This window comes from Neofelis nebulosa, chromosome 1 (assembly GCF_028018385.1).
Source record: "Neofelis nebulosa isolate mNeoNeb1 chromosome 1, mNeoNeb1.pri, whole genome shotgun sequence".
NCBI lineage: Eukaryota > Metazoa > Chordata > Mammalia > Carnivora > Felidae > Neofelis > Neofelis nebulosa.
In genome coordinates, this window is record NC_080782.1 from 221,187,836 (window position 1) to 221,208,881 (window position 21,046).

The 21,046-nt window shown below is 36.2% G+C and overlaps 1 protein-coding gene across 1 annotated transcript in view; it reads left to right on the forward strand.

Annotated features, from left to right (window-relative positions):
• RB1 (RB transcriptional corepressor 1) overlaps nt 1–21,046 on the forward strand; it is a 177,250-nt gene that overhangs the window by 130,981 nt on the left and 25,223 nt on the right. Inside the window, 2 exon segments of the mRNA XM_058685648.1 lie at nt 15,719–15,837; nt 18,980–19,121. Of these exon segments, the coding sequence (XP_058541631.1) occupies nt 15,719–15,837; nt 18,980–19,121 (261 nt within the window).

Consider the following 21,046-nt stretch of genomic DNA (forward strand, 5'->3'; position numbering starts at 1 on the left):
ATAATTGCAGAATTGTATGGTTATTGTGTGTGTTGTTTAATGAGACTGCCAAAGTATTTTCCAGAGTGGTTGTACCATTTTATTTTTTTTTTTTTTTTTTTTTTTTTTTTTTTTAAATTTTTTTTTTCAACGTTTTTTATTTATTTTTGGGACAGAGAGAGACAGAGCATGAACGCGGGAGGGGCAGAGAGAGAGGGAGACACAGAATCGGAAACAGGCTCCAGGCTCCGAGCCATCAGCCCAGAGCCTGACGCGGGGCTCGAACTCACGGACCGCGAGATCGTGACCTGGCTGAAGTCGGACGCTTAACCGACTGCGCCACCCAGGCGCCCCGGTTGTACCATTTTAAATCCCCACCAGCAATACATGAAGGTTCCAGTTTCTCTGCCTCCTTGCCATCATTTGGTATTGTCACCATTTTTTTTTATTTGAGCCATTCCGATAGTATAGGGAGAGCTCACTGAGGTTCTAATTTACACTTCCTATTAGGATGATGGCTAATGATATTGAATATCTTTTCCTATGATTATTTGTGATCTGTATTTCCTCTTTACTAAAAGGTCTCTTCATTATCTGCCCATTTTCTAGTTGGATTGTTTTATTATCATTGAGTTTTACAAATTCTTTATATATTAGGTACTAGTCTTTTACTAGGGAGGTGGCTTACAAATAATTTCTCCTAGTCTGTAGCTTCTTTTTTCATCCTCTTCTGTGGTCTTTCTCATAGCAAAAGATTTTAATTTTGATGAAGTCCTACTTATCAATTTTTCTTTCGTAGATCATGCTTGTGGTATCGAGTCTAAGATCCCAAAGGTTTTCCCCTATGCCTTTTTAAAAAGTTTTATAGCTTCACATTTTATATGTAAGTGCATGATTCATTTTTAGCTTTTAAAAAACTTTTTTAAAGATTATTTTTTTAAGTAATCTCTATACCCATGGCACTGGAACTCACAACCCTGAGATCAAGAGTTGCATGTTCCAGCCTAGTGCCCCATTTTTATTTTATTTTTGTACAAGGTTTAGGATTTAAGTCAAGGTTCTATTATTTTGGCTTATATCCGGATATTCATTTTTTCAGCACTATTTGTTGTAAAGCCAATCCTTTTTCCATTGATTTGCTTTTGTACCTTTTCAAGAAGGGAAAAAGAAGATGATGGGACAAATAGATGTAGTATTTAAACTAACCATTAGCAATAATTGCATTAAATATAAATGGTGTCAGCACCCCCAATTAAAAGTCAAAGATTGTCAAAGTGGTTAAAAAACAAAGACCTGGGGGGCCTGTGTGGCTCAGTCGCTTAAGCGTCCGACTTCAGCTCAGGTCACGATTTCACAGTCTGTGAGTTCGAGCCCCGCGTGGGGCTCTGTGCTGACAGCTCAGAGCCTGGAACCTGCTTCAGATTCTGTGTCTCCCTCTCTCTCTGCCCCTTCCCCGCTCATGCTCTGTCTCTCTCTGTCTCAAAAATAAATAAAATATTTGAAAAAAAAACAAAAAACAAAGACCCAACTCTGTGCTGTTTACAACATACCGGTTTTAAATATAAAGATATAAATACCTTAAAAGTAAAAGTATGATCCTCCAAAGATTAGGAGCCTGGATGGAAGTAAGGATAATTCTAAGATTTGTATGTACTGTCAGTGGTTAGGTGGTTGATAACACAGTTAACTACAGAGGATATTGAAGGAGTCATAGCTGATTGGTGATGAGGATAATGAGTTCATGTTAATGTTTGAACATGTGAATATTTGATGGGTTTGCCACATATCCATCTGGAGGGCTGAGATATCTAGTTGGAAATCATGGATGTGGAACTTGAATGAGAAGCTTTAGTCAGAAAGCAGATTTAGGAGTAGAATAGCTATAATTAAAGCCAGGATAATGGCTCAGCCAGCATATATATTGGGAAGAGCATCCTGAGGAATATCAGTATTAAAAAAGTAGTAAAGTAAAATGGGAAAGAACTGTCAGAAAGGTCAAGGCCAGCCATAGATTATCTATTTTCTATTCAAGTTCCTTTTGCAAGGCAAAATTATCTTCTAATGATTTGGCTTAGGATAGTACAAAAACATTTCCTGTAATGCAGGTCTAATAATATTCCTCAAAATATCCAGAAAACAATAGCAATTCCTGCCTTCCACTTCTATTATTAATTTATCTACTAGCACTAGAGACCTTGTGCTTACTTGGATAATTACAATCTCTTAGGAACACCTCAACTTGATAGCCTTTAAGTTCTTGACTCTCTGGAATGCCAAAGTTCATGCTTGCTTTTAGAAATTATTCTAGTAATTAGTTAATTTCATAATTAACATCATGAAATATGTAGAGTAGACTTATAGCTTCTGCTTTTTCTATCCATATTATTTACTCAGTGGGATTTATTCTAATCTTGCTGATAAAGTCTGGTTTATATCACAAAATCAAGTGGCAAAACAGAGTGAAGTGTTGTCCAGAAAGTGATTATGCTGGCAGTTAATTTCAGTAGCTAAGTAATGAAATGAGACAGTTTGCCTGAGTCTGAAAGAAAAACTGCTTTCTGAGTCCTGGATATAATATAGATATAAATACACAATTTTCAAAAGTTAAGTATTCCACTAAATATTTTCTTTGTAGTCTTTGAAAAAACTATTTGCTGTATTATCTATTTGCTGTGTAAAGAATTACCCCAAGATGTAGCAACTTAAAATAACTAAAGTGTGCTATCTTACAAGTTTATGAAGGTCAGAAATATGGGAGTGGCTTTGCTGTGTGGTTTTGGCTCTTGTTCTCTCAGGAGAGACCCTCAAGTTCTTAACTAAGGTTGCAGTCAGGTTAGGGCTTTGCTGGAGCTAGAGAATCTGCCTTCAAGTTCACTCACATGGTTGTTGGTAGGCCTTACTTCTTCACTGGTTGTTAGCCAGAGGCTTCTTTTCTTTGCCACATGGACCTCTCTCCATGGGACTTCCGGGAGCCGGAGATGAAACTGCACATTTTTTATAAGCTAATTCAGAAGTGACATGCCATCGCTTCTGCCATATGCTATTGACCAGACAGACTAACCCTGGTACAGTATAGAAGGGGTCTTCACAAGGGTGTAAATAACCCAGTGTCAGGGATTATTGGTGTGGAGGCTGGCTGCCACAGTTGATATTTAATGTCAATTAGAAAGAAAATCATGTCATCACTTTTCTTCTTTGTGTTTTGCTGTATTTTAATTTAACCCATGATATGGCTATGTTGTATAACATTCTAGAAATATTTCTTGAGTATCCATTATGTGCTAAGCACTGGGATTTTATTTTAGAGCTCTCTAAAGGTCTCATCTGCACCCTGCTAGTCACCTGCTTAAAATCCTTTAATTAGTTAATCCTCTGCTGTTTCCTTGCAATATACTCTATGTTTTAGCTCTACGGAATGAATCATCTGAGTTTTAAGGGCTTATGTCCCTGACGCCATTTTGAATACTTAATACTTATCATCTCATTTGATTTTTATAACAGCCAACCCTATAAGGAAGTATTACCTTCCTCATTTTATGGAAGCTATATGACATCTCTAGGGTCATATTTTCTCTTGTTCAGAGCCATCTATTCTGCTTTCCACTTGAAATGACTTCTGTCTTTGGGACTCAAATCAGGCATAATCTTCCAGGAAGTTTTCGGCAATGTACCTAATCTGGATTCGATGTCCTTCTCTTGATTTCCAGTATATACCCTGTGCGTATCCTTTGATTATGGAACTTACCGCTCTGTATTGTTGCTTTTTAATTTATTTATCTGTTTCCTTCACTAGACTAGAGACTGTAGCATAGGGATTAAAAACAAGGGCTTTGGAGTGAAAAAGCTTGGGGCCGAATCCTGGATCCACCATTTACTATCTGTGCCTTTGAGCAATTTAATCTTAGCCTACCTTTCTTCACTTGTAAAATGACATAAAAAATAGTACCTTCCTCTAGAGTTTGTTGTGGGGGTGAAATAATATAAATAACCTGCTGGGTGCTTTGCCTGGTATTCAGTAAATCTGTAAACTCTTCAAGGGCAGCATTATTGAATGCTTAATATGTGCCATGTACTGTTCAAAGCCTTTGTGTAGTTTATTTAATTCTCACAATAACCCATCATGGTAGGTACTGTCATTAATGCTACATTCTTCCTTGTGGCGTAGTGCCTGTCACAGAATGGGAGTATTTGTGGAATGGATGAATGAATGAATGATAGATGGAATTGTGGGGAGTAGAGCTAATTGTAGGGCGAGACACCGCCATGGAAATGTGGCTAAAAGCATGATAGTCGGCAAAAGAATGACGAGAAAATGAACAAATGAACATGGTTTACATCATTGTATAGGAGCTAATAGCACACAACCCCTAAATAGACTTGGGTTTAAATCCCTGCTCCACAATTTATTGGCCATATGACCTAGTGAAAATTTCTTCTGTACTTCAGGTTCTCTGTCTGTAAAATGAGGATAATAATAGTATGTATTTTATGGATTTACTATGAGGATTACATGAGACCATGTTTCTAAAATATTTAGCATAGAAGTTGGCATACAGTAGATACTCAGTAAGCATTAACTAGTACTATTCTTAAATTGAGAGAATCAAGAAGACAGAATTTTGGTAGTGAAGGAAGTAAAATATTATGAAGTATGTGGTAATGACTTTGCATCATTAATCATAGTTATCAACATTAGATATGATAGAAAGGAAGATCACAGTTGTTATTCTACCTTACAGTGTGGTACCCTCACCAGACAACACCAAGTTTTTGCTGTGGGTCTCAAAATTAGTTCTCATAAAGTTAGTGAAATGTTTCTAATATTCTGCCATCTTACCCTATCACCACTTTAGCCCAAATGTTGGGAAAATGAGAACCAAAAGTCTTCTGTCAATGATTGACTATGTTATGAGTTAGGAAATTTTTGAGTTTCACAGTAGAGACTACACTTTTGTATCTGATCTCAAATTTACCTGGGTTATTAACATTCTAGAACATATAGTTTAGATTGAAAGGATGCCTTCGAAACCTAAGAAGGCAATAAGTGGAGTTATTACAATAGTATTTCTATTTAAGAAAGAGTGAGTCAGTTTTTAGAAGTTTATACCAGAATTAGAAAAATAAAGTTAGTTCTTGAGGGAGTGGCAGAGGAGAGAGAAATATAAGGGAGATATGGCAGGGATGGCATGGGAAGAAGCTGGAATGGTGGGATTGCATTAGACTCTAGTGAGAAACGTTTCTAAAATGTAGATATTATTAGAATTATACCTGGCCTTATCAGAATTTTAGGGGTTGAGGAGAAATCTGACCTGTGTTTTTAATAAAGCTTCCTTGGGGGCCCTGACCTTCCAGCTAAGTTAGAAGCTATATCAGAAAGTAAGAGTTTACCTTATAAAATATAATTGTGGTATTCTAAGGATGACCTAGGCCATTGATAGTCTAAACTTAAAATTAATCATTAGAGATTCTGAACTTGTGTTACACTTAAAGACATATGGCACAATATAACAACTTTCTAAGCTTTGTTTTCTTGAAAACAATTCACTGTCCAGTCATTAAATAATTTTTGACACAAAACTTTGGCACTACAAATAGGTTAAACCTGATGCAATATTTGCTGTCATGGAATAAGATATATAAGTAAAGGGTACTAGTTACATTCCCAAAGGTATAAATCTGATAGAGAGGCCTTAGCTAAGGCAAAACTTATTGAGAAAAATGACTTTAATTGTGATTATTTAATCATAGGATATATGTTTTTGTTTTTTTACTTTTTTACAAATCCTTGTCATCAGCATTATTTATAGATAATTGGGTGATTCCTCACTTCAGCATGGCAAGCATGTTTATTCCTCACCTTTGAACTCTTATCCACCCTTGTTGTGCTTTTCTTTTCAGTCAAAACCCTCTCTTCTTTCACAGTTTGACAAAAACTGATTTTCATCATATTCAGACATGCTAGTTTCTTTTCACAAACTTTCATACCCTATTTCTCTTTTAACGTCTGTTTCTCACACTCTATTAGTTCCTTTGATAGTATTCCTCCTACTATATGAATTCTTACTCATTTTGCAAATATTCACTATAGGTTTTCTTATACTTTCAGTTAGAATAAGATTTTTTCTTTGGATTAAGGACAATAACTTTCCCACAGTATTTAGGGTAAGTTCTACAAATAATGACTCTTGAACATGATTTTATCATGACTGCTAGAATGGAGGAAGCTCTCATTGGATATGCTTGCCATGGCCATTAAAGATCGTACTGATAGGAGTGGACTTTTGACTCCTGTAATATTTCATTTAGAAAAATGGCTATAGTAGTTTAATTGGATAAATTTTGTCATTGTGCTTGGAGCTGCCTACCCAGAGCAATTATGTCAAACATCTTTAAGTATACCCTGACCTAGTTTTAGAATTCTTGGCTAATTTTGAGTTAGGAATTCCTTTCTTAAAACAGTATTTTAAAATTAATGCAACAAATGCAAAATATAACATATTGTGTGAGCTACATCTTTAGAAAAGACTTTAAATAATACCCAATACCACAAAATAACTTAATTTGAAATAAAATAAGATCTGAGGCACCTGGGTGGTTTAGTCAGTTAAGTGTCCAACTTTGGCTCAAGTCATGATCTCACAGTTCATGAGTTCAAGCCCTGTGTGGGCTTGCTGCTGGCAGCGCAGAGCCTGCTTCAGCTCCTCTGTCCCCCTTTTTCTCAGCCCCTTCCCCACTCATGCTGTCTCTCTAAAAAATAAATAAACGTTTAAAAAAAAAAAGATCTACCCAAATTGATATATTCTCATTGCTTTTGAAAGAGTCGATGAAGATATCAATTTAGAAAATACTTAAAAAAATTTTTTTTAACATTTATTTATTTTTGAGAGACAGAAAGCATAATTAGGGGAGGGGCAGAGAGAGGGAGACACAGAATCAGGAACAGGCTTCAGGCTCTGAGCTGTCAGCATAGAGCCCAACTTGGGACTCGAACCCACGAACCATGAGATCATGACCTGAGCCAAAGTCAGACCTTAACTGACCCACCCAGGTGCCCCTTGAAAATACTTTTAAAAATGCATTTTGAGGTACATGGTTGTTTTAAATATTTGTGTGTACCACATACAAAAATACACTCAAAATGGATGAAAGACCTCAATGTAAGACAGGAAGCCATCAAAATCCTCGAGAAAGCAGGCAGAAACCTCTTGGATCTTTGCCTCAGCAACTTCTTACTCAACACGTCTCCAGAGGCAATGGAAACAAAAGCAAAAACGAACTATTGGGACCTCATCAAAATAAAAAGCTTCTGCACAGTGAAGGAAACAATCAGCAAAACTAAAAGGCAACTGACAGAATGGGAGAAGATATTTGCAAATGATGTATCAGATAAAGGGTTAGTATCCAAAATCTATGAAGAATTTCTCAAACTCAACACCCAAAAAAACAAATAATCCAGTGAAGAAATGGGCAAAAGACATGAATAGACACCTCTCCAAAGAAGACATCCAGATGGCCAACTGACACATGAAAAAATGCTCAACATCAGTCATCATCAGGGAAATATCAATAAAAACCACAATGAGATGCCACCTTACACCTGTCAGAATGGTTAACATTAACAGCTCTGGCAACAACAGATGTTGGCGAGGATGCGGAGAAAGAGGATTTCTTTTCCACTGCTGGTGGGAGTGCAAGCTGGAGCAGCCACTCTGGAAAACAGTATGGAGGTTCCTCAGAAAGTTAAAAATAGAACTACCGTATGACCCAGCAATTGTACTATTAGGTATTTATCCAAGGGATACAGGTATGTTGTTTCGAAGGGGCACATGCACCCCAATGTTTATAGCGGCACTATTAACAATAGCCAAAGTATGGAAAGAGCCCAAATGTCCATCAATAGATGAATGGATAAAGAAGATGTGGTAAGTATATACCATGAAGTATTACTCAGTAATTAAAAGAATGAAATGTTGGGGCGCCTGGGTGGCTCAGTCGGTTGGGCAGCCGACTTCGGCTCAGGTCATGATCTCACGATCCGTGAGTTCGAGCCCCGCATCGGGCTCTGTGCTGACAGCTCGAAGCCTGGAGCCTGTTTCAGATTCTGTGTCTCCTTCTCTCTCTGCCCCTCCCCTGTTCATGCTCTGTCTCTCTCTTTCTCAAAAATAAAATAAAAACGTTTAAAAAAAAAATAAAAAAATAAAAGAATGAAATGTTGCCATTTGCAACTACCTGGATGGAACTAGAGGGTATTATGCTAAGCGAAATTAGAGAAAGATAAATATCATATGACTTCACTCATATGAGGACTTTAAGACACAGAACAGATGAACACAAGGGAAGGGAAGCAAAAATAATATAAAAATAAGGAAGAGACAAAACATAAGAGACTCTTAAATATGGAGAACAAACAGAGGGTTACCAGAGGGATTGTAGGAGGGGGGATGGGCTAAAACAGGTAAGGGGCATTAAGGAATCTACTCCTGAAATCATTGTTGCACTATATGCTAACTAACTTGGATGTAAATTTAAAAATATATATACGTGTGTGTGTAAAATTGTATATAATTGGTATAATAACATTACTACTACTTTGACGTTTTCAAGTCCTGGGGCGCCTGGGAGGCTCGGTTGAGTGTCTGACTCTTGATTTTGGCTCAAGTCATGACCGCAGGGTCGTGGGAATGAGCCCCTTGTCGGACTCTACGCTGAACGTGGAGCCTACTTAAGATTCTCTTTCTCGGGGTACCTGGGTGGCTCAGTCAGCTAAGAGTCCAACTCTTGGTTTTGGCTCACGTCATGATCTCAGAGTTGGTGAGTTCAAGCCCCGCATTGGGCTCTGTGCTGTCAGTGAGGAGCCTGCTTAGGATTCTCTCTCTCTCCCTCCCTTTCCATCTCCACGTGTGCTCACTCTCTCTCAAAATAAGTAAATTTAAAAAAATAATTGAAAAATACAAAGATTCTCTTTCCCCCTCTGTTCCCTCCCCCACTCACGCTCTCTCTAAAATAAAAAAATAAATTAATTAAAGTTTTCAAGTTCTTAAAAATATCTGCTTTTAGTCTGTAATGTAACAAAGGGTTTGCTGTTTTGGGAGACTTTTTAAAAATTGCTTCAAATGATCACTTATAGTGAAAATCTAGTTAGAATTTTGGTTCTCTTTTGCATAATTTCTTACATTTAACGAGTGTGTTTTTCAAAAACAATGCTTCTAACTCAAACATTGCTCAGACGGGTTATAATATAAATTGTTGAGCATTGTCAAAATTTGATTCATAGTTCATCATTATATTATTCTGGTATTTACTATACCAAATAGTTACCCTTGAAAGGAAAAATAATATTTTATATAAGCTGTCACTGTTTGGTAAGTTATGTAATTATTTTAAGCAAATATTGTAGAAGTCCTCTCTGATTAAATAAATATGACTTTGTGTTGTTTTTTGAGAGAATAATGATCATCAGGAATATTTAACTTTATTAAATAGTGTATAATACCAGAATTAGCTTTGGTAAAATTAATTCATGCACTTGTTTTATTGCTGCTGTCTTTTGTACTAAGAAATTAATGAAATATTATAGTATAGTCATAGTGCATACAAGCTCAGACTCTGCAGCCTGGCTGCCTAAGTTCAAATGCCTTTGTTAGCTTCATTTTCTGTGTCAAGTGGGGATAGTATACCTACATCGTAGGGTTTTGTGAAAATTAAATGCATACATGGAGTAAGCATTTACTAAATGCTACTATTGTTAATGACAGATATTAATATGGATTTATTTTCCAGGAAATCCTTTGGATAAAGATGAAAATAGTGAAATTAATAAAATATTTTTAATAATTCATAATTAATACTAGTTCTAGGAGGCTACTGTATTCATTATGTAAAAATAGCTTAAAAGAGTTTTGGTTTTTATATTTATAAATGTCAAAAGTTATTATCCTGTGCTCTGAAAATAATTTTAGTGTATAATACAGTATTGTTAGAATTTACTAGAATAGCAAAATTTTCTAATCTGTAAAATTAGTAGTGGTAACGCTTAATTCACAGGTTTATTTTGAGGATTACATGAAATAATACATTTGTAAACTTTGTAAAAAACTTTGTAAACTCAAAGTGCTTTAATCCTGTCTAAGGAAACCATAAAAATAATACATCATTGTGCTTTGCCAAATGTATCTCAAATTAACTTTCATTATCAATTTAGTGTTCAGTGCCCCAAAGGGCAAATTTCATATTAGGGTCATGCAAGTATAAGTTATTGCCTCCTTAAATTTTGCATCCAAGGCACCTCTCTTGCTTTACCCTAGTCCTGGCCCTGGCCCTGTTTTATACTACTTACAGACATTTTTCTTTTGGAGAGAAGAAAAGCTGAAAGACATTTTTGTTGATAACATACTACTGCTGAAATATAAATAACCCAGAGTATACTGGTAATTTCATATTTTCCGTTCTGCTTACAGTGAAGCTGAGGACTAAATTAAGTAAATAGTAGGCTTTTCTTTTTTAAGTTTCAGATCAGTAGCATTAATTCCTGAGTTACATGCACACAACTCCTAAGTTGTTTGCTCTCACTAGACTTGGTACTAAACATGCCTGGCACATTCTTCACTCATAACGGAGCTAAGAAATTGATAGGAAATTCTGTCACTTGTAACAGAGTTAAGGCAGTATGGATTACAGTGACCTCTATCTCCTGCAGTACATTCCTGAAAGCAAACAATAAATCATTCAATTAATCAAATATTTTTAGAACCCCAGTTCTATGCTACAAATACATATAATAGGAAACAAGGCACAATTGAACTAGCTATCTCTATATTAGTGATTTTTGACACCAAAAATCCGTATCTTAAAACATAGTTTCTATTGTAATAGATGTTCCATTTCTCTTAGCATGGTCAGACTTTGTAGCATGGTCTTTAGGATTTTGCATCATCAAACAGCTACCCACCTTTTTCTCTAGCAGTCTCTCCACTACTATACCACCACTTTACTTTAGTACTAGTAGTGTCTTTTTTAGTTCCTAAACTAACATCAGTTTCTTATCACATTTTCTTTCATCTTAGGAAACCTCTGCCTCCTGCTTCTCTCAAAGTACAACTTCTCTTCACATCTCAGCATCCATGTTACCTTCTCAGATATATCTTCCTTGAACTAACCCCCTCTACCAGGGTTTCCATTTGTATTCTTCATGAGAAACTCTATTGTTTCATAGATTTTTTTCTGAATGTGTCATTCCTTGTTTATTGTCTGCCTCTTCCCACTGGACTCTGAGCACCATGTGGGGAGGAGGAATATCTTTCCCTGGAACTATTTCATAGACAAAACTAATAGTTTTACTCCAGATTGCCTAAGTGCTCCAAGATACTCTACTGTACTTCACTTTGAACAAAAGCCTTCTAAGAATAGGCATTCTGAAATAATTTTCCTGTTTTTGCTTTCTTTATGGCTAAGGTGCACACACTACGTTTGACTAATGCTTGAGGGAAAAAGATGGGGGAAAGCAGTAGGTAAATACTTTATTTTTAAAAGATCTAGGGTATATATAACTAAGAAACTTCTATTTTTAATCTTATCCTCACTTTAAGGCAGAATTAACCTCAAAGAATTTTGAACACTTTTTACCTACTCACTTCATTTATTCAATAAATGTTGAGTCCCTACTGTGTGCCAGGCATTTTTAGACATTGGAAATGCTGTTGTGAACAAGATAACTGGAGGAGACAATAAACAAGTAAACAAATGAATGCATAATATAATTTCAAATAGTGATCAGTACTATGAAGAAAATAAGGCAGAGTTGGGAGTAGCAAACAAGTGGGAATTATGACTGCTTTGGACAGGATGTTCAGAGAAGGCTTTGCTGAGAAGGTGCTATTTGAGGAGACAATGTGAATAATAGAGTGGGCTGAGCCATGGAAAATTCTGGCAAAGAGCACTGCAGACAGAGGAAAGAGCATATATGGAAACAGAGACAGAATCATGCTGTGTTCAAGGAATATAAAGATGACTAGTATGACAGGAGTAAAAGGAGGAAAGTAGTAGGAGAAAGTGAAGCCTGGGAGGTAACAAGGGCCAGACATTAAGTTTGGATTTATTCTAGTGTGATGAGAAGTCATTGAGTAGGGTGGAGGGTGTGAGGAATAGCCTATTAACTCTATTGAGAAGAGCTGGGAGGCAGCAAGAGTGGAAGTGTTGAAAAACAGTTGGAGGATGCTTTTGTGGTAGTACAGACAAGAGATAATAATGACTTAGACTACAGTAATGTTAGAGATGATGAGAAGTTAGACTTGGGATATATTTTGAAGTTAGAGTCAGCATGACTTTTCTGGATGGGATAGTGGAGTGTGAGGGAAAAAATAATTGAAGATGACTCCTTTTTTGCTTTGGACAACAGGTTATAAGGAGTGATAATGATATGGGAAAAACTAGAAAACAGCAAGAGTATTTTGGTGGTAGAGGATTATCGAAGTTTATTTTGCACATAGACCTCAATTGAATATGTTGAGTAAAGTGGAAGAAGACAGACGTTTCTGAAATGATTCTTCCAGTCCATTGGTATCTGGCAATTGGAGGGTTGTTTGTAATTTTTAATTCCTAGCATAGGGCCACTTACCAAGTAGACAAACAACAAATATTGGGTGGATAGACAGATGGAATGTATGAGGTATACATTCATATATTTGAACAGATACATCATCCTTTGTATAAAAGCATTTATTATGTATAAATAAGAACCATAATAATTTCAAATGCTTACGTAGCACTCTGTGCCAGGCTTTGTTCTAAATGCTTAACATGTGTTATTCACTTTATTCTCACAATACTATAAGTTACTGTCATGATTAGTATCTCCACATAACAGTTCAGAAGAGTGAATCATATGAGGTTAAGCAACTTGTCCAAAGTTACGCAACCAATAAGTGGCTGGGATTTGATTCTGTGTGGTGTGGCTCCAGAGTCTCATGCCTGACCACTGCACTGTGCTTCTTTCCCACTATCATGACATACTCATTATAAACATATCTATATATCTGTGTTACCACTTGTGTTGGGGGGAGATGGAGGAATAAAAGGGATACTTGAGTGAAACATGAAGACTATTGGTTAAAAAATGCTACCTTAACCCTTGGAGGAGGCATTCACTTTAGTATAATACTATTATGCTAATCCGCAGCCCAGCTTGTTGTGCTAATCTGAAGAGAAAGTAGAATGCCTGATTTGTAGTATACCTAAATCCTGTGAAGGCTCAGGTTTACTTGCATTTCTTAGTGAGTCTTAGGGTCTCTTCAAATATCATTGAAATAAAAATGGGAATAGGCCACTCCTGCTGAATATATGGATTTATATATGGATTTATACCCACACTATTTTAGTTAAATAAGTATATTCAATTTGTCAGTGGCTAGAATATGTAAAACATTGAATATAACTACATGTATTAATTGGTGTTGTTAGCCTTACCTTACTCCAATGAAAGCCTTTACTTAGATTGCACTTCAGAGTGCCCCTAATGAAAGGAAAGAATTATTTATAATAAAAATCATGTTATGAAGCTGTAGGAAAAAACCTTAGTATTATTTATTTTTTAAAGATTTAATTTAACTTGGTTTATTGTGGTTTTAGTCAAACAAGTTTTTAGTTTTTATGTAGTCAAATCAGTTCATCTTTTTCTTTGACTTCTGGATTTTGGTTAAGCCTGCAAAGTCCTTTTTTTTTTTTTTGGATATCACAGATCATTTAGTGAAACATTTTAAAAAGTGATGAAAACAATGCTAACATAAAACACAGTAACCACACAAAACCAAATCTGTCAGCAATTATAAATGTCTAAAATCACTGAAATTTGGTTAAGCGTCCACCTTCGGCCCAGGTCATGATCTCATGGTTTGTGAGTTTGAGCCCCACGTTGGGCTCTGTGTTGACAGCTAAGAGCCTGGAACCTGCTTTGGATTCTATGTCGTCTTCTCCCTCTGCCCCACCCCCACTTGCACTCCATCTCTCTCTCTCAAAAATGAATAAACATTTAAAAAATCACCCAAATTGGATTAAAAAACCCCAAAACCTAAATATATGTTGTATTCAAATAATGTTACTCAGCAATGTTGAAAATAAAAGAACAGAGAAAGGCATATTGGGCTAATAGTAAGAGAAAAAGAAGTCACAATCTTAACATCGGTTTAATAGGTTCAACATAATACAATTAAGGAATAGAAAGCCATGTTGTAATGTTCAAGAATGCAATCTTTAGTGAAGATTTGACAGTTCTGAATATACACTCAGTAGCATAGTATTCAAATTCATTGAGAAAAAACTTCTTACATGAAATAGTAAGAAATGCATTATTAGTATAAGGAGACTTTAACTCATGCTTCCCAACCCACCATAGCTCAAGTGGACAAAAGATAAATATATGGAAGATGTAAATGCTATAATTAGTAAACATGTAATTGATATTAAAAGTTCTATAGGCTGAAAGTAGTTTTCCAGTGCCCATGGAATGTTTATAAAAGTATTTATATATTAGGCCATAAAAGAAAGTAAGTTCCAAATGTAAGAAATAAGCAACTTCTCTGATTATGTATTATAGTAGAAAATAAACTTGTGAGATAGAAGGAACGCCTTATCACCTAGAACCTTTTTCTTCAATGTTAAATGGTCCTTATTGTAAAAATTAGTATTAGTAATAATGTTACTCATGACTTCATTATAAAATTTTTAATTGTGTTTACACATCACTTTGTGTAAATACTCTTGATCTCAGGGTCATGAGTTCAAGCCCCATGTTGGGAGTAGAGGTTACTTAAAAAAAAAAGAAAAGAAATAGAGTATATAGTTCTATAATAGAAATAAAGTGATGTTAAGGAGAGATTTTTATCTCTCTGTTCATGAGTGGGAATGGGGTATAACTTACCTTTTTGTGATGTCCTTGACGAGTTTTAGTATCATTGTTGTACTAGCCTCATAAGATGAGATCAGGAAAGTTTCTACTTTTTCCACTGTCAGTAAAGTTTGAGTAAAAGTGTAATTATCTGTTCTTTTTATGTTTGGTAGACTTTGCCGGTAAAACCAAAGGTGTTTGAGATGCTTAGTATTTTCCTTATGGGGAGATTTTTAATTATTGATTCTAGTTTTTTAATAGTTTATATAGGATTACTACTACTTTATTGTTTAGTTCATTTATATTTCTGTGGAATTTTCTACTTGGTCTAAGTTTTCCAATTTATTGGCATAAAACTATTCATAACAATTCCCTATTATCTTCCTAATTTTTGTGATAATAGTCCCACTTTTTGTTCCTATTACTGTTTATTTCTTCTCCTTTTCTCAATCTGACTGGAGATTTAATTTTTCTAGTTAATTTAAAGAACCAGTTACTAGCTTTGTGATCAAACAGTGCATGTATCTTTTAGTTTCATTAAATTATGCTCATATCTTTATTATTTGTCTTTGTGCCATATTTAGGTATTTTCTGTGTATTTCTCCCTAACTTTTAATTTCTTTTCTAACATAAACATTTCAAGTTATGCATTTTTCTGGTCCTTTATTTTATGTATATAGAACAAAAATTGGCAATCAGTATTTTCAAAGTGAAGAAAAGGATCTCATTTGAATTCTAAGTCACTGCTGTCAACTGTAACTAACTTTGTAGCACTCCCCATGTCAGGCAGTAGGATTTTGTTATGCACTTGGGAAAATCATACTTACCAGTGTGGTTTTAATGTCATCTGGTTTCATATAGGATTCACCTTTATTTGATCTTATTAAACAAGCAAAGGACCGAGAAGGACCAGCTGATCACCTTGAATCTGCTTGTACTCTCAGCCTTCCTCTCCAGAGTAATCACACTGCAGCAGATATGTAAGTAGAATGTATGCTGTGCTATTAACTCAACCTGCAAATAGGTTTTGAGCATGGTATAATGCAAGATACAGAAACTGTAAGGAATAGAATTTTGAATAAGACATTGTTCTTGCTTTGAGGGAGCAGGAATATAAGATACATGACCCAAGTAAAGATCATATAAAAGTGGTACCAAGTGCTACTGAAATCACTCATGTTTGATGTAATGAGGATGGTTTTCATGGCAGAGATGGCAATTTAGTTAGGTCTGAAAGATGGAAAGTGGGATTTCTCTATGGAAACTGGAGAGGAGGGAGGAGACAGAAGGTGTTGCAAGAGTCAGAAATGGCATGAGTTCCAAAGTGTAATGCCAAGAAAGCAGGAAACATTTTCAGGGAGTACAGATCAATGCATTTGGGGTAAAGCATAGGATAGGCATAGGGATTAGTGTAGGATATGAAACTAAATCAGTTAATAGGTACACGATGATGATGATGGTGACGATAATGGAAGAAAAAAGCAAATAGCTAACATTTATTGAGGGTTCACTATGGGCTGGACAGTTGGCTAAATACTTGAGATTGTTTTTTTTCCCCCATTTGGTCTTCATAACATCCCTATAAGGTGATATATACTGCTATCAGCCTCAGTTCTCTGTAAAATAGGAATTAGAGGAATAAGGTAACTTGCCAAAACTCAACAGAAATCAAACCCAAGCAATCTGACCCTGAAGTGCATGCTCCTAAGCATTCTAGCTCTTCTGCCTTTCATAGAAGTGTACCTAATGTTGTTTCTATTTAGTTTTGTCTAGGAATTGACATTATAGTGCTCTGTGATTAGTTCAGGGACTACTTTCCAGAGATGTCCTTTCCATGCTAACTTGTACCCAAACTATTTCTAGCATATGATGCTTCTGCCTTTACATATAAATTTGTTGGCTACGTTATGCATTAATATAAATAATCAAGCATTATCTTTTTCTTTAATTCAGTAAGCAGTTGTCTAAGTGCCAGGAAGTTTTCTAGACTCTGGGAATAAAAGGTGGGTAAGGTGGACTAGGTTCTTCTCTTCATAGTGCTTATATTATGGAGGAAGTAAACTAATATATGATGTGCTTTTAGAGTCTACTAAGTTTGGGGTGCCCGGCTGGCTCAGTCAGTACAGCATGTGACCCTTGATCTCAGGGTCATGAGTTCAAGCCCCATGTTGGGAGTAAAGATTACTTAAAAAGAAAAAAAAATAGAGTATATTAAGTTTTATAATGGAAATAAGTGATATGAAAGCGAGAAACTGAGAGTGTAGGAATGTTTAGGGAAACTTTTTCTAATAAAGTGATATTGCACCTGACACCTCAAGGACAGATGGATGCTGACCAGGCATGAATCTTCATGAGATGCATTCCAGGCAGAGCAAACAGTAAGTGTGGTGGCCCTAGGGCAGATCAAACTTAGCTGGTCTGAGGAACAGAAGGAAATCCCAGTGTGCTTGGGGTAAAGTGAGCAAGAGGAGGTTGGAGGTACAATAAGACAAGTTTGGAGAGGCAAACCAGGGCTGGACCTTTTAGGTTTCCATGGGCCATAGGAAGGGGTTTGGATTTTAGAAGGGCAGTGGGAAAGCATTAAAGTTTTAAGTAAGGGTGCAGCTTGCTATAATTTGTATTTTTAAAGAGCCATTTTCTAGCTGCTGTTTGAAGTGCAGATTGGTTTGGAGGAGGGTAAAGAAGAAGTAGGAAGACCAGTTTGGAGATAATTTCCATAGTCCAAGTGAGAGAGGTAGGTGACTTGGTCTAAGATACATCAGTAGAGATAGAAAGAAATGGAAAGATCTAGGATGTATTTTAGAGGAAGATTTAATAAGATTTTGTTTTGCATTGAGTTTGAGGAATTGGGAAGAGGAAGAAATTAAACATAACTCCTATATTTTAGACTTAAGAAACGGGATGTAATGTGGAGCCATTTATTGAAATGGGAAAAACGGAGGGAAGAAATCAAGAGCTCCCCTTTGGCCTTCTTAAGTTTGAGATTCAAGTAGTGATGTCCTGTAGGTAATTGAATATTTGTACCTAGAACTCAAGGGAGATTAACTTCTATCCAAGTTAAATTTGTCTACAATATTATGAATTAGTGAATTGAAGGGAAATACAAGATTGGAAGTAGACTAGACCCTGTTACTTAAAAGATTATGATGGTGATTCCCTTTTCTTAGTGTATTAGTTAACATACTATATGTAGTGGAAACATCCATAGTAAGGTTTAAATCCTCCTTCTTGCTCAGAATTACTTCTCAGCTACAGGACAAAATTATAAAGTAGCTCTGGATTATCCTATAAAAGGTAACACAAGAGTGGTAGAATGTCAGAAATTGAGATATAATATTTACTAATATCTTCCTTGATTTATGCCTGACATGTTTAGTATACAGGTATAAATCTTCCTTGATAATGTTATCTGAAGTATTAGAATTCTGTACTGTGTAATTTAGGTGGTATGTGTGTGTGTATAACTGAAGTTTTATCATATATATGAACCATAGTTATCAATGAAGCATTTTTTTAAGTTTATTAGCTTAGAGACAGAGAGACAGAGAGAGAGAGAGAGAGAGAGAGAATCCCAAGCAGGCTGTGTGCTGTCACTGCAGAGTTCCATGTGGGGTTCGAACCCATGAACTGTGAGATCATGGCATCAGCTGAAACCAAGAGTTGGATGCTCTAACTGACTGAGCCAACCAGGTGCCCTATCAATGCAACATTTTTAAGAGGAGAATCAGAAACATGACAACACTATTTTGGTGTCAATAACTTATTCTTTTAAGCTAGAGTTATTTTATGATCTCAATCTCACTGTAACTGTTAAAATTGAGCATATATACAAATGTAGCTGTCTTTTTCTTTTTCCAGTAAAGCAGTAACTCCCAGAAAAAGCCATTTCTTAAAATAGTTAGAAATTATAACAACCAGCTTAGTTTTCCTCTTAGGCAGTATCTTTTCTAGCTTGTATTTAAATAGCTTGCTGAATGAAGGAATTTGATGTATAATAACAAACTAAATAGATATGTTTAGATGCATGTGTACAGCTGTGTTTGTGTGTGCATGAGAGAGAGAGAAAGAGAAAGAGACTCTTAGCGAACTTCAAATGAAGTCTTTTCCTTTGAATATGTCTAGGTATCTTTCTCCAATCAGATCCCCAAAGAAAAAAGGAACTACACGTGTAAATTCTACTGCAAACACAGAGGCACAAGCAACCTCAGCCTTCCAGACTCAGAAGCCATTGAAATCTACCTCCCTTTCACTTTTTTACAAAAAAGGTTAGTAGATGATTACTTTCAAGAACGTGACCTCTGAAACCTGGCTGTGACTGGGTTCAAATCATGGCCCTTCTGCTTACTAGGTTTGACTTTGTCACCTATTATCTCTGTGCTTCAGTTGCTTCATCTGTAAAGTGGAAATGATAATAATAATGTATTTTATAATAATAATCTACCTTATAGGGTTTTTGACTTAATTAAATGAATTAACACATAAATGCTTCAAACAGGGCTTAGCACATAGTAAGCACTCAAAAAGTGTTGGATGTTGGTATTGTTGCTGCTGCCGCGTTTGTTATGCCTTCAAATTTGTTTTTGGAAATGTTTGCCCCTGACAGTACCTCTACTGTTCAGGTGTGTATGTAAAGTTAAGACTGTTAAAGTGTGCTGTGGTCTAGTTCAGGCATATTTCCTGGTAATTAGGTTGTAGAGCATTCTCTGATTGTGTGTGTATGAGGTGGGGCAGTTGTGTCTGTGCATGTGTATATACAGCTGACCCTTGAACAATGTAGGGGTTAGGGGCGCTGATCTCCCATGAAGCCAGAAATCTGCATACAGCTTTTGACTCCCCAGAAACTTTACTCATAGCCTACTGTTGACTAGAAGTCTCACCGACAGCATAAACAATTGACACGTATTTTGTATGTTGTATGTATTATATACTGTACTCTTACAATAAAGGAAGTTAGAGAAAAGTATTAAGAAAATCAGGGGTGCCTGGGTGGCTCAGTCAGTGAAGCATCCAACTCTTGACTTCGGCTTAGGTCATGATCTCACAGTTTCATGAGTTTGAGCCCCTACCTCAGGCTCTGCGCTGACCCTTCAGAGCCTGCTTGAGATTCTCTCTCTCTGTCTGTCTCTCTCTCTCTCTCTCTGTCTGTCTCTCTCTCTCTCTGTCTGTCTGTCTCTCTCTCTCTGTCTGTCTGTCTCTCTCTCTCTGTCTGTCTGTCTGTCTCTCTCTCTCCTTCTCCTTCTCCTTCTCCTTCTCCTTCTCCTTCTCCTTCTCCTTCTCCCTCTCCCTCTCCCTCTCCCTCTCCCTCTCCCTCTCCCTCTCCTTCTCCCTCTCCTTCTCCCTCTCCTTCTCCCTCTCCCTCTCCTTCTCTCTCTCTCTCTCTCTCTCTCTCTGTCTCCTCTGCTCATGTTCAGTCTCTCTCAAAATAAACTTTAAAATAATCATAAGGAAAATACATTTATAGTACTGTCCTGTATTTATAAAAAAAAATCCATGTATAAATGGACCCTCACAGTTCAAACCCATGTTGTTTAAGGGTCAGCTCTGTGTGCAAGGGCACACACACTTGAAGCTCTCTGACGGAACATGAAAAGCCAGATTCCTCTGCGATAAATACTTTTTCTGATTTTATTCAGGTCAGAAATATACTGAGTTTTATAGGCATATTGTAACATATCCCTTAAGTTAGAGCAGTGTTAGCGAGTGTGGTCCCCAAAAGCAGAATCCACCTCACCTGAAAATTTGTAGAAAGGAAAATTTTTGTTTAGGCCCCATTTAGAACTATACTCAATCAGAAACTCTAGAAGGATGTGCAAAAAAAAAAAAACAAAAAAAAAAAAAAAGAAAATCCTTATTTTAACAAGCCTTCCAAGGCAAGTCTAATGCATGCTAAAGTGTGACCCAGTAGAGTAGTCACCTTAAAAATTCTGACTACTTTATGAGTCTTTGAAAGGTGTAATTAAAACAAAGGTCATTAATATATAAAGTAGATGGGAAAAAAACCCTCAATTTTGTGTATTCCTTTTCTCCAAACCTGTATCCCAGTAGTATTTTTTATAGACTCTCTAAATAAATCTTACGTTAGTATCCAAGGGCTAGTTTGCCTTCTATGTACATAGCTCTGCACTAAGACTAAGGATTATTAACTCATAAAATAGTGATGAAGGTAGCTGAGGTTACTGTTAAAATGCT